Source organism: Aegilops tauschii, chromosome 5, assembly GCF_002575655.3.
Source record: "Aegilops tauschii subsp. strangulata cultivar AL8/78 chromosome 5, Aet v6.0, whole genome shotgun sequence".
In the NCBI taxonomy this organism is placed as follows: Eukaryota; Viridiplantae; Streptophyta; class Magnoliopsida; order Poales; family Poaceae; genus Aegilops; species Aegilops tauschii.
Genome location: NC_053039.3, coordinates 526,469,736 through 526,484,030, shown reverse-complemented (window position 1 = coordinate 526,484,030; position 14,295 = coordinate 526,469,736). Strand labels below are relative to the sequence as shown.

At 45.7% G+C, this 14,295-nt stretch overlaps 1 protein-coding gene across 1 annotated transcript; it reads left to right on the top strand.

Moving 5' to 3' along the window:
• The first annotated feature begins 12,058 nt into the window (after positions 1 to 12,058).
• LOC109770538 (lactoylglutathione lyase GLX1) lies at positions 12,059 to 14,295 on the top strand. The gene is made up of 9 exons (XM_020329247.4): positions 12,059 to 12,326; positions 12,418 to 12,604; positions 12,686 to 12,810; positions 12,903 to 12,967; positions 13,070 to 13,282; positions 13,380 to 13,427; positions 13,503 to 13,610; positions 13,715 to 13,855; positions 13,943 to 14,295. The coding sequence occupies exons 1-9, from the start codon at positions 12,209 to 12,211 to the stop codon at positions 13,982 to 13,984; spliced, it is 1,047 nt and encodes a 348-aa protein (XP_020184836.1). The 5' UTR covers positions 12,059 to 12,208; the 3' UTR covers positions 13,985 to 14,295.

Genomic DNA, 14,295 nt, shown 5'->3' with positions numbered 1-14,295 from the left:
CCCTCTCATTTAACTTTCAAAAGTTTCGAATTTCACTCAGTTTCACTCAATCAATCAAACAGTCAATCAAAACTATCTATTTATTATAACATTCCAAAATTTAGAATTTTGGGATGTTACATATACCCACACGAATAAATATTCGAGTGAACCTCTAGTTGTCGTGTGCAATTCTTGTTGCTTCGCGATATGTTACAAATACCCGAGGTGAGACATGTTGGCATTCCCATGGATCAACTACTTGTCCACTATGCTAGTTACCTCGTTACCGGTATTGTTCTCTTTTCTCGTTACCGTGTTCCGGCATCCCCGTGATCAAATCACAAAGTGTCTGGCCAGACGATGATGGATACCGTAACACCGAGAGGGCTCAGAGATATCTCTCCATCGTCGGAGGAGCAAATCCCAATCTTGAGCTATTAAGTTACTTGACATACTTTTCCATGAACCCGTAAGCCGCCGTAATAGCCACCCAATTACGGATGACGTTTAACAAACCCCAAAGTTCATGAAGCAAGCATGAAGAAACTCGATACTCTCATGGTCTAAGGAATCATGCAAACGTTAACCATCTATGTGTTATTTACCATTAACTTGTGACGAATGAATCTCATAGCATAACATCAATCCGGGTCGATTCAACACAAATGTTCTCTTAACATTGTGCCCTCAAAGTTGCTGGCATAGACATGCCCATGATCAGGAAAACAGAACCATCATGCAACACTTGAGCTAGTCTTAGAGGCCAGACTAAGAATACTTCTTACCGTTTATTATTCCACAGGTGCATATGAGTCTTCCTCCGAGCCTCGTGTTATTGCAGACTCGAGAACCATAGCAGTTATAGCATGGAACATAAACATAATTATGAACTTGGAGATAAATAATATCATTTATTATTGCCTCTAGGGCATATCTCCTACAGACTCCCACTTGCACTAGAGTCAATAATCTAGTTAATGCTAATGCACTTCATGTGGTATAGCCTGATGTCCATCGGATCTGACAACTTCAGCTCCGTGTTTATCTCTGCATATCCTCGAGTTTTCACGCTTTCACAAAATTCATATTTTGTGCGGACTTGGCTTTTATGTATGTGAATCACATGTCGAACCTGGATTCCTCAGACTGAGTTATGGAGAAACTACCTGCAGTAGTGTCCCATTGAATAAAGCCATCTTGGAACCATACTAAGTTCATGAATGAACTATATGATTCAACATCTTGTTTGTCGCTTCTAAAGCGTCAACATACTTAGCCATTTGTTATAGAATTCGCCACAGTATCCTGTTGGGAACAATTTCCAACTACCATGCCACCATATTGTGTATTACACAAGACCCTTAACTTAAATCGAAAATCGCATGGAGAAAAGATGAAGACTGTATCGATGTAACATTTTACAACGAACTCTTCATGATCTCCGCTTGCGAGAACACATATCATCGGTACTTACTCTAGTACTCAATGACATCTTTCAGTATTGTCCCACGATCAGTACTTTGATCACTTTAGTATCCATACTCGCAACACCTTGGGAGTATCGGACATATCTGGTTGTTTTACATACCATGGAATACATGATTAATCCAAACACAAAAGTGTGTGGAATCTGCATCATGTATTTTGCTCATCAGTGTTTTGGGACACCGAGTCTTGCAAAAAACTCTTCCATGTGACTCTGGCAAGAATCACTCCTTGGTGGTTTTAAATGCTAAAAGGTTTTAGCACCTTGTCAATATGTATTCATTGCTTAGCCCTATTAGGTAAATCTATCTCCATGGATCATTATGCCTAATATTGAGGCTATTTAGCCTAAGCACTTCATCAAAAAACTATTTTCAAATGAAGTCCTAATTCATGTCAAGAAATTTATTTCCAATTAACAATGTGTCAAGCACACAAGGTTTTTAGAAATATTATTACGCTCCCACTTACTTTCTTGAATTACAAGCATCTTCGTTACCCATTGATGAAGTCAAACCCCTTTGACCATCTCATCAAAGCACGAAGATTCCAACTCCATTTTGCTCTCTTCTGTCCATCGCTGGAACTCTAAAGTTTGCACCCTTACTAGCATCCTCTGGATAGACAAAATGCCTTGGACTATAACACATGCAAGTCCTTGGTTTCATTTCCATCAGATGGAAATCCTATTGTCATCCATGTTACATATCTCATAATTGAAATATGTATTAATTGCTAGTTCAACCCGAACCGACTTTAAGCATCGCTATGATGAAAACAACCTCATTGTAGTCAACTCTTGAACTTGTTATTTCAACAAGTCGAGCTTTATGGATAAAAAAATTATCCGTATCAGTTTTAAGTTCCATAAATATTCGTTGGACTCTAAGTCTTCCGAAAGGTGTATCAAGGTTTTAATCTCGAATCACTTATATGGAAACTAACTCGGGTTGTATTGGCATTTAGCCAATTCCAGAGTCAGGGCCCATCAACGCTTCCTTGTGTATCGTAGGTATAATGTTGTCTAACAACAATATCTCGTTTGCGCGCCTGAGAGGTTTGCACGAGCCTTGCCTACATGGTTCAGCTGCAAGTTCGACCAAAGTTCATACATTTTATTGTAGAGACTTCCGTATTAGTCGCAGTAGGAAACTCTGGAATTACTTCCAATGTCTCTTTCCTTTGATCTGATGACGAAGATACTGTTTATCTCGTCGAGTTGCACTATTCTCCCACTTACCTTTTTGAAAGAACCATTCTCTTTAAAAGCACACCGTTTTGCGGCAAAACTATTTTCCTCGGTATAGTGAGGGAGGAATACCCAACATTTTGGTATAACCTACAAAGTAGCACTTGTCTGATTTGGAATAGGTTTGTAACCTTCTACACAAGCCCCATATTCCAAATGTTAAGAAAAGATATAACATGGTTGGGCGTACCATACCATGACTTCATTTCAACAGACCTGATGTAGCTCTTTTCAGTGTAAAAGCCGCAGTCTCTAAAGCATCACTTTAAAAGGGATAATGACAAATTTATTTATGTCTTCTTTGACCTTACCATGTCATAAATGTTAGATTACATCTCCACAGACTTTTCACTTGCAGTGGTGTTCCGGGAGGTGCAAGTTATGAAACCCCTTTCACAACTCATCAGACATTCGCTAAACATGTAACTCAAATATTCCTTTGTGCAATCAAATTGCAGAAACATAATTTTCTTGTTACAATAACTTCTACTTCATTTTTGAAAACCTTTTGAATGATTTCAAAAGATCCAGACTTACGTCTCATCAAGTAAATATCCATATATCTACTTGAGTCATTTCTGAAGATAAATAAATCCACCACTAACAACACTTATCAGACTACACACATCAAATGTATGATCACAAATAAGGTTGTTGTTCGTTCCTTATGGCCTGTGAACGGTATTTTAGTCACTTCACTTTTCAGAGGAAAGTTGCAAGTGTCAGATGATTCAAAATCAAAAAAGACTTCAAAATCCATCATAATGGAATTTTCCATGCGGGTTTCTCCAATGTGACCAAATGTAGTGCCACACTTGTGTGGTATTCTTTTAGTCTTGCGACATTTAGCGTCAGTGTTATGGATGTATCATATTACCATCAATATTCATAACATACATCCCATCTTGGATGGAAGCATGGCCCTTCATGTTTTTCATAATACTTAACAACAATTGTTGTTTTTATGAACAACTCTTTTGCAACAAACATTGTGCAATGGGCTAGAGTGTATGAAACTCTAAAATGAATTATGAAAGTAAACCCAGAGGTATTGTATTATTATCAATACTCATAACATACATCTCATTCATAATGAAAGTATGGCCCTTCTGTTATTCATAACATCGAACATAAAAAGTTCTCTTATGAACAACCTTCTTGCAAGATACCTTATGCAATGGGCTAGAGTTTGTAAAACTCTAAATGAATTATGAAAATAAATACAGACGGCAATACACCGATGGAAGGTATAGTAACATTTACTATGTTCCCTGTGTATACCTTAACCTCATTCCTGGCTAGCCTTTTAGGCCATACTAGCTCTTACATTGATTCGTAACAGAATGCAATCGAGCGGGTATCTTTGTGATTAACTCACAATACCCAAGAATTAGTGATTAACATGTTTAACCATAATTCCCAAGAACTATATCTTTGACCAGCCTACTATACATCATAAACTTGTATGACATTCATACATGTGCTGGATATTCCAGTCATCTTTCTTTCCGCCTTTATACTTCTAACAGTTTAACTTTTAGTATTTCTCCTACTCGCAAAAGAAGCACCCAACTTAAGAGTGGCGTTAGCCGCAGACTTCCTAGGCGTGTAAGTCATACTAACACCCTTTGGACACTTCCTTTCTCTTTAAGTTGTTTTATTCACCTTTCATTATATGACAGGCGTTCTTCTGGATCCCTTTCCCAACAGTCAAATGCATAGTAAACACTTTTACTAATACTTGCAAACAAACATTGCTTTGTTTGTATCTGAAAATAATTTTCAGTTCCATGAATATCATATAACTATCCCAACTTTCGAAGTTTGGGTTTCATGGAAGCAAACATATTCCACTTGACCGTAACAGAATTCTAGCTTTTGGATCGAAGGACGAGAGTCACATGATCCATAGCATTAGCGGGAGGATACAGAAAGCATGCGATAGGACAAAGTCCTTCTCGGCACTTTTGAGGACAATCCTCACATTACGTTACCAATCGTAAAGTTTTAACCAGATATTTAACAGCTATTCAATTTTAACAGGGAAGGTGGAAACGCGAGCCATTATTCTACAACTATTTTGCAAGAAACACTTAGACAATGTTCATAATTAATTGCACTGAGAATTAAACATGTTAATTCAACAGTGCGCTCCCACTCAAATCAATATCTCTCATAATTAATTTTGAGTGATACAAGATCCAGACTTCAATTCATCGCCATAGAATCATCATCTCATAACGGGAATTTTAATCGGTAGGCCAACTTGCCGATCACATCTCTATGTGACTCTTGCTCATCTTTCGATGCGTGTGTTCCGAGCTCAGGACGATCATGCCATGAACGTCAAGACAACCAAGTGATCTTGCTGCGAGGTCTGACCTCACCCGCCTCACACTTCTCTAATCGTTCGTACCCATGCATCCATGCGCACCCCGAAAAGATAGGTGCCGCGACGGTGCTACACTTGGGAGAACACTAACTACTTGATATTTTAGTGAGAGATCACCCTAATAAAAAGGCGACTACCGCGCAATCAAGAAGGGTGCATCATAAGGGATAAACATCTCAGGCAATTCATAATAGCATGATATGGTATAGCCCTTTCTGACGAAGAAGTCCTTCATTTCTTCGTCTTCGGCATTCGCGTCGGTGTTCACCTTCATGAAGATTTCCACCACCTTGTCAATGCACCAGATAATATCGCTATCTCCATAGCGGATAAAATAAATGCATTACTTAAGGTTGACACGCAGGTCATTAAAGTGCAATCATATGGCTCCAGTCATAATGCCGAATCATGACACGCAGGTCATGTTAATTACATCATATAGTCATCTCATACATAATCAAATTGAATATGAGCATTGCTATACCACATCACAAGCACATGCAAACCCTCCTGCAAAACCAAGTTAGACGTTTCTAATCGGTTCATGCAAAAACTTGTTTTCCGTGGCTTCTAAGGTTTCGAAACAAACCGAAGCTACCAACGTCCATCATCAAGTATGATTATTCAAGTCGCTAGATTAACTTTGCGGGGTGTATGAAGCACGAGATAATAAAATCTTGAACCCCATACTAAACTTCGTCATACGCATGACCCCCGTGCAGATCATATCTGCAATGCCCTTTCATCTGCGAATTTCATCTTTCTTTTGACTACGGCAGAACCCAAAGAACTGATAGCACTTCCATGATCAATCAGGATCACGGATTGCCAGAACTTTGTAAAATTCCACCATGCTGTCTCGAGATTGAGCAAACGCAAATTCTTGGGAAGCAACAAGAACGTCGGGTAACAGATTTCATCTGTCACCCGCATAAATAATTTTCAGCAATAGATCTCATCTACTCCAAAATTATATTATGCAATACCCATACATCTCCATGTATTCTAGATCGTAACCTGCATCTACGCATAGCACGGCTCTTGATGCCACTGTAGGGTAACGCAGCAGAAAACAAAAAATTTCGACCTACGCACCAGCCCAGGACCACTATGGAGACTGCATACAAGGTTTGATCTTTTTCGTTACCGACTCGTAGCGCGGCGGGAAGTAGAGTCGATGACGATCGGTGGTGCAGATCCCCGCAGCTAGGATTTACAACCTCCCAACCGCGAGGATGTATACCCTCATCTGCTCCTTAGATAGTCCTCCGGGAGGCAGTCGAACAGCCCCCCCGGACGGTGTCGCGGACAGCCCATCAAAGGACCTTCGAAACTCGAATGGTCACTCGGACAACCCTTCGGGAGGACCTTCGAAACTCGGACGGTCACACGGACAGCCCTTCGGGAGGCACTCACAAACTAAGACCGAAACTACGATCTCTCTACAGAGTTGCACACATACGGTGTCATCTATCCGGCAGGGCTTCGCCGTCCAGAACTAGTTCCTGCCGGAACCCAGACAGCCTTACGGCTCTACGAAACTCTTTTCGTGGGAGGGAGAGAAGAAGCCAGATAATGCATGGCATGTGTATGAGAGCAAGGGATGAGTGTGGAGGGCTGCCCCTCCACCTCTATTTATAGGAAATCCCAAGGGGTAGGGTAGTTTAACACAAAAACCCAAAATGCACATGAATGAAGTCCTTCCTCAAGGGCATAAGAGTGAAACCAAGGAACACCCAAGTGTGGCCGGCCACACCCCTTGGGGGGGCCCCCATGAGGGCCTCCCAATCCATCCATGTCATCCCTAGATCTTTTGAGTAAAGCCCCAAAAGGTGGCTTTCCATAAAATATCCCAAAAGGCACTTTCACTATTCATGACGACATTTTTCAGCGTCCGTTCGAACTGAAAATATTTGTGTGGGCTTAGAACATTTCCAATACCCACCAAAATTATTTTCAACGCGTTCCGAAACAATTCCGGTTTAGTGATTTTCATCTGCGAAAAGCATCTGAAGTGGTTCCGGCAGCTCCGGAGCATATCCGATTATTATCCCGGAAAATTCCAGAAATCTTCCAGAATGATTCTGGCACCCTCCAAGAATTATCAGGCATGTGCCGAACCAATTTGACTTAATGGTATCCCCTGAAACAACTTTTCAGTTTCATCGAAACTCATCCGATGACCTCTCTCTGCGGAACCTTTTCCGCTGTTCGAAACTTTTCCGGTGTCCGAAACTTTTTCGGTGATTTTCTCTCAGACTCCTTGTCTAGTATTCAGCAGATAGATGACCGTTAAGCGTGTGACCCTATAGGTTCGGTGAAGTATAGACATGACTGGAACCCTTTCCGATCAATGATCAACATCGGAGCCGTGGACACCCATATTGACCCCTATACCCACACGAATAACTATTCGAGTGAACCTTCAGTTGCCGTGTGCTATTCCTGTTGCTTCGCGATATGTTACAAATACCCGAGGTGAGACATGTTGGCATTCCCGTGGATCAACAACTTGTCCACTATGCTAGTTACCTCGTTACCGGTATTGTTCTCTTTTCTCGTTACCGTGTTTCGGCATCCCCGTGATCAAATCACAAAGTGTCTGGCCAGACGATGATGGATACCGTAACACCGAGAGGGCCAGAGATATCTCTTCATCGTCGGAGGAGCAAATCCCAATCTTGAGCTATTAAGTTACTTGACATACTTTTCCATGAACCCATAAGCCGCCGTAATAGCCACCCAATTACGGATGACGTTTAACAAACCCCAAAGTTCATGAAGCAAGCATGAAGAAACTCGATACTCTCATGGTCTAAGGAATCATGCAAACGTTAACCATCTATGTGTTATTTACCATTAACTTGTGACGAATGAATCTCATAGCATAACATCAATCCGGGTCGATTCAACACAAATGTTCTCTTAACATTGTGCCCTCAAAGTTGCTGGCATAGACATGCCCATGATCGGGAAAACAGAACCATCATGCAACACTTGAGCTAGTCTTAGAGGCCAGACTAAGAATACTTCTTACCGTTTATTATTCCACACGTGCATATGAGTCTTCCTCCGAGCCTCGTGTTATTGCAGACTCAAGAACCATAGCAGTTATAGCATGGAACGTAAACATAATTATGAACTTGGAGATAAATAATATCATTTATTATTGCCTCTAGGGCATATCTCCTACATGTCAAGGGGAATGATCAAAAACCATACCTATCTGTTGAAGGCTCTGCCGTATTGTCATCCGCTTTCCTCTTCGAAGATTTGCTTGGCGCGGGCACCGCTCTCCTAGGAGATGCCTCTGGCACACGTTGAGACGTCGGGCGCCTCCCCTTTGGAGCACGAAATAGTGCGGTGGGTGAGGCGTATTGAGGAAGCTCTTTCGGAGAGGGTGTCTCTTGATTACTTACATGCGAGGCAGGAAGGAGCCCCGGATAATCGGCGATGATGGCCACTTCCGTGCCGTCATAGCTCGTCTGGTAGAATACTCCATCCTCAAGCTCCACAAATATGTCCGGATCCTCTTCGAATCCGGGGTCAAGGTCCCGGTTGTGATCCTCTGGCTGTGGGGCGGGGCTATGGATCCCCTTGGTAACCTTCCGCCATTCCTGTTACAAATGGATGGGTTAATGTCCATTAAAAATGACTCAGGAAGAGGATTGAGTAAAGTGGTGGGATTAGAACTCACCCAGCTAGGAGGATTGTACATGGAAAATCCATCTCGACGTTTAATACGAGTGAATTCCTCTTTCTCCCCTTTGTACAGCTCGGCCAATATTTTGGCCAAAGCGGCGGGGGTGTCCGGACCCTTCCGACCGCAGCGGGAGGCGTCATCTTCCCCATTATAGTGCCACATGGGAAGCCCTCTGTATTGGAGTGGCTGAACCCCGCACACTATGGAATTCGCCATTACCTCGACTATTGATAGTCCGGACTGGGCGAGCATCTTTATCTTGCCCATCAATTGGCGGACTTCCGCGCTATCTTCCTCCTCGAGGCCCCGAGGGCGCCAGCTATGGCGTTTCTTCAACGGAGCGCTTGAAAATTCGGGAAGACCCATTCGGACTGGGTCAGGAAGGGCGACGTCCTCAATATAGAACCACTCGGAAGGCCACTCTTCGGACGCCTTCTTCGGCGTGCCGGACAGGTATCCGGTCCCGGCAACGCGCCATACCTCAGCTTCACCCACTTCGAATATTGATCCCTCTTGGTTACGAGGGACGAGGCAGAATAGTTTCCTCCATAATTCAAAATGGGCCTCACAGCCCAGGAATAGCTCACAAAGAGCAACGTAACCCGCGATGTGCAGGATGGAGGCAGGAGTGAAATTGTGCAGTTGGAGGCCATAATACTCCAGAAGTCCTCGGAGGAACGGGTGGATTGGAAATCCGACGCCTCTTAGCAAGTAGGGGACGAAGCACACTCGTCCCCCTGGATGGATTGGGGAAATTCTCAGCCTGAGCCCCGCCGTTGGAGGAAGTCAATCCTGCTCGAACGGGGACTAGATCCGCGGGCGGAAGGAATCCCTGTGTTTGTAGCTTCACCAGCTGACCGTGGGATACAGAACATCTCTCCCAATCGCCTTTTTGGAGCCGTGCGGACGGGAGGAAGAACTGGGAGCGCTAGCCATGTTGGAATGGTTCCTCCTAGCAAGCTCTGAGGATTTTCCACGTGGTGTGGGACGGATCTGAGATCCAATCTCTTTAAATAGACACTTCTCTTACATAGCCGGGGTGTTATCTGCAAAAAATACCCTGACCTCTCGTATTCGCTCGACACGTGGAAGCTGAAGCCGTGGATGCACAGAAGCCGATGGGTACGACATTAAATGGAAGGCCGAATACAGCTCTTTGAAGTCATCCGAGGAGGAACCCGCCTTGCAATGCCGAAGACAATCTGCGCGTCGGGCATATCGTCATTGGAATCCTGGTTCGGGGGCTACTGAGGGAGTCCTAGACTAAGGGGTCCTCGGGCGTCCGGCCTGTTGGACGTGGGCCGGACTGATGGGTTGTGAAGATACAAGACCGAAGACTCTCACCCATGTCCGGATGGGACTCTCCTTGGCGTGGAAGGCAAGCTTGGCGTCCGGATATGAAGATTCCTTTCTCTGTAACCGACTTTGTACAACCCTAGTCCCCTCCGGTGTCTATATAAACCGGAGGGCTTAGTCCATAGGGACAATCATAATCATACAGCTAGACTTCTAGGGTTTTAGCCATTACGATCTCGTGGTAGATCAACTTTCGTAATACTCATATTCATCAAGATCAATCAAGCAGGAAGTAGGGTATTACCTCCATAGAGAGGGCCCAAACCTGGGTAAACATCGTGTCCCCTGTCTCCTCTTACCATCGACCTTAACAGCACAGTTTGGGACCCCCTACCCAAGATCCGCCGGTTTTGACACTGACAGCGGCCCCAGCCGGAGAGGCGGCGCCGTCGGGCGGTTGGCGGTGTTCGTAGGGGTGCTGGCCAGCGTGCCTGGCCGCGCGGGGCGGCGGGTGGCTGGTGGAATTCGGCCACGGCGCGAAGTTTCTTCATCAGTTCTGGAGGTTCAAAATCCCTCTCCCTGCCGCCTCTCTCTCTCTCACCGTCGGTGGGAGCTAGCGATTTTTTCTCTGGCTCTGGCATTGGTGCGTGCTGGTGGCCAGCTAGGGGACCATGGGAAACCTTGGCCGGTCCGGCCGGCCCGGAGGCGGCAACGCCCAAGGGCGCTGCTTTCCTCCATGGGGACGCAGCCGAGGTCCCCTGCTATCCACCCCGACCCCCGTGCCCGGGTGAAAACCCTTTATCCACGGTGGATTTGACGGCGGCGGCGCCTTGCGCGTCGTGACCTTGCTGGAGGCGTCGTTAGGGAGGCTGGATGTGGTCGGGAGGCTCTGCAGGTGAGGGATTGAGTTGCCTCCTCTTCGTCGTCCGATTCCATGAAGCTCATTCCAACTAGTTAGGCATGGATCGTGGCGGAGCGGCCGGCTAGGGATATCCCAAATCAAAGTGGTCGCACTATGTTCACCTGTCGATTTGAGGGCGGCATTCTTCCAGCTCTAGGGTGAGCTTCTCGAAATCCCGACGGTGCGGCGCCTACGAGCCATGGCGAGGGGGAAGGGTCCCTCTTCGTGATAGAGAAGGAAGTTGTTGTTCCCCTTCTTCTCTAGGTGTTCCTAGAGCATGGCCATCTTCGAAGGTCGGCTATGCCCTACTCTGCTGCTTCGCTCTGCTACAAATGATCCTAGTGTGGAGTGCTCGGCCTTTGCAAGCTATAATCTTAATTTCCATTTCATTAGCTGCCTGTGGAGGTTGTAGTCAGTGTCTCAATCCAGTGTTCCCCATTGTATCGTTCTGACCGCAATAATTTGGGTTGTTTGTTGTAACTCCTGGCCAGTTGATAGCTTTGTTAATTCAAAGCCGGGCTCTTCATGAGCATTCGTTCAAAAAAAAATCTCCGGATCCATGTCCCCGCCGCCACAAAGTGTACTGTTCCCCCGCCCAAGCCGCCAGGAACAAAGTATGCTTAGTGGAGAGCTATGCCTCGCTTAAATGCTATGACCTAGGCAACATCTAACCCCGCAACCAACACATGCTGTGTTAAATTTAATGGTATGCAACATGTGCAGATGTACACATGGGTTGCGCTTCAGTACATAACCTGCCTATACATGTTGACCGCCGAATACTACACGAATCTCATTATTTATCATGTGGCATCCACGTACCCGGTAGACAGCTAGAAAAACCACTCTCATTGTGGTTTTCCTAGAAAAAATAAATTTCCTAATTGGTAGCAGATATCGCATAACAAGCTAGCAAACTACTTCCTCCGTCCGAAAAAACTTGTTCCAAACTTGTCCTTCAAGTAGATGTATTTAACACAAACTTGATATTAGACACATTCATTCGAAGGACAATCTTTTTCGGACGGAGGGAGTACTAATCTTGCATACGGGGGGAGGTGTCGGCTTCTCACTGGAGCGATGACAGTGGCAGACGGAGCCGGCATTCTCGGCCAGGAAATTAAGTGAGTGAGGATAGATAGCGCGACAAAGCGCCACCAAACACACAAGCACAGCGGACGGCCCAGCTTTGCGACCACGATGAGGGCTCTCCCCATGGCCGTCAGCCGCGGAGCCGTCGCCTGCGCCACCCCGGCCGCCGCCGCCGCAGCCGTCCCCCGGAGATCCATGCTCCTCTCCACCGCTGCCGCAGGCGCAGGTAAGCTCACGTTCCTTCCTCCACGCCGACCGAGAACACGAGCATTGCGTCTGGCTGATTCCGTTCATCTGTTTCTTGCTTCCTGGAATAGCCCTGCAGTCCGACCCCATCAGGCTGATGAGCACGCCCAAGCTCAAGCTCCGCGCCTCCGCCGGCGCCGCGCAGGCCGCGGCCACCTCCTTCTCCAGCAATGACGAGGCCTTCACCTGGGCCAAGAAGGACAACCGGAGGCTCCTCCACGTCGTCTACCGCGTCGGCGACATCGACAAAACCATCAAGTCAGCCAGCAGGCCGTAGTAGCTGCATTGCAACACCGGTGTCGTTCTTCAGCAGAGAATTCTGACGGGTCATGGTTGCAGGTTCTATACAGAGTGCCTCGGCATGAAGCTGCTGAGGAAGCGTGACATACCCGAAGAGAAGTACACCAATGCCTTCCTCGGATACGGCCCCGAGGAGACCAACTTTGCCATCGAGCTCACCTACAGTAATTCTTACTACATGGCACACAGAACAAATGCATTCTCACTGTGATTTTTATCATTGCTAATGTGGACCTGACAACTTATTCATCTGCAGACTACGGGGTTGACTCGTACGATGTCGGAGCGGGGTTCGGTCATTTCGGCATCGCAACTGATGATGTAACACACCATTTCATGAGCCTTTATGATTATTTCGTAACAAGTACGATGCTCTATTTTGAACAATAATGTGCCTTGAACGTTGATGGTTTGTCACCACAGGTGGCCAAAACAGTTGAACTCATAAGGGCAAAGGGAGGCAAGGTGACTAGGGAGCCTGGCCCTGTCAAGGGTGGCAAGACCGTGATTGCGTTTATCGAAGACCCTGACGGATACAAGTTCGAGATCCTAGAGAGGCCAGGGACTCCAGAGCCACTATGCCAAGTGATGCTTCGTGTCGGTGATCTCGACCGAGCCATAAGCTTCTACGAGAAGGTAAGTAGTACCTCACAACTGCTTGTTGGTCTTGACTGTTTTGCGGCTTGTTGTACCTCAGTGGTCACCGTAGTGACATCTGGTTGCTAAATTGTAGGCTTGTGGTATGAAACTACTCCGGAAGCGAGACAACCCTGAATACAAGGTGATCACTATGCTCAATCTATCATTTAATTTCTTGTGAAGCGCCATGTGTTAAACTGGACAAGCTCTTGTGCAGTATACGGTGGCCATGATGGGGTACGGACCTGAAGACCAGAATGCCGTTCTGGAGTTGACCTACAACTATGGTGTCACTGAATATGACAAGGGGAATGCATATGCACAGGTATGGAAGGACATACTCAATTGCATTTGCAGTTCATAGACGATTTGAACCGCCAGTTGTTGTTGTGTCGCTAAGTTCTCGGTATGCTGGGTTTTTTCTGACAGATCGCGATAGGCACCGACGATGTCTACAAGACCGCCGAGGTGGTGAAGCTATCCAGAGGGAAAGTGGTGCGGGAGGCAGGTCCCTTGCCGGGGCTCGGCACCAAGATCACAGCCATCCTGGACCCTGATGGGTGGAAATCGGTATCACCTTCTCACCATCATGCTGATCTTCGGACCATTGATTGCTCACCGGTTTGAGACTTAAATGTTTGTCTATTTGTCATGCAGGTGTTTGTTGACAACATTGACTTTGCCAAAGAACTGGAGTAACCATGTACAGCTTTTTTTTTTGCGGGTAACCAAGTACAACTTTGACTTTGGAAAGAACCGTAAACATCAACTCTTTACCCTTTTACCATTTTTGTAAACATGAGCGCATAGGCTTTGGGAGAATTTTTTATCTCTGAATAACGACACACGGAGGAGAGGACAACGAGAGCCAACTCCAATTGTATGGATGCCATTTCCCATGGAGAAGTTCAAATTTTATGGGGAAATTTGAGCAAGTTTGAAATGTAGCTCAGAAGAATGTGTTCGGCCAGACCGTAAAAAACAATATGATCCAGGATCATAAACGATAT

Excerpts from the sequence above, each read along its gene's own strand:
- LOC109770538 (XM_020329247.4), top strand. The coding sequence starts at position 12,209 with ATGAGGGCTCTCCCCATGGCCGTCAGCCGCGGAGCCGTCGCCTGCGCC. Across the intron at positions 12,327-12,417 it reads CACCGCTGCCGCAGGCGCAG|CCCTGCAGTCCGACCCCATC; the intron begins GTAAGCTCACGT and ends TTCCTGGAATAG. Across the intron at positions 12,968-13,069 it reads TCGGCATCGCAACTGATGAT|GTGGCCAAAACAGTTGAACT; the intron begins GTAACACACCAT and ends TTGTCACCACAG.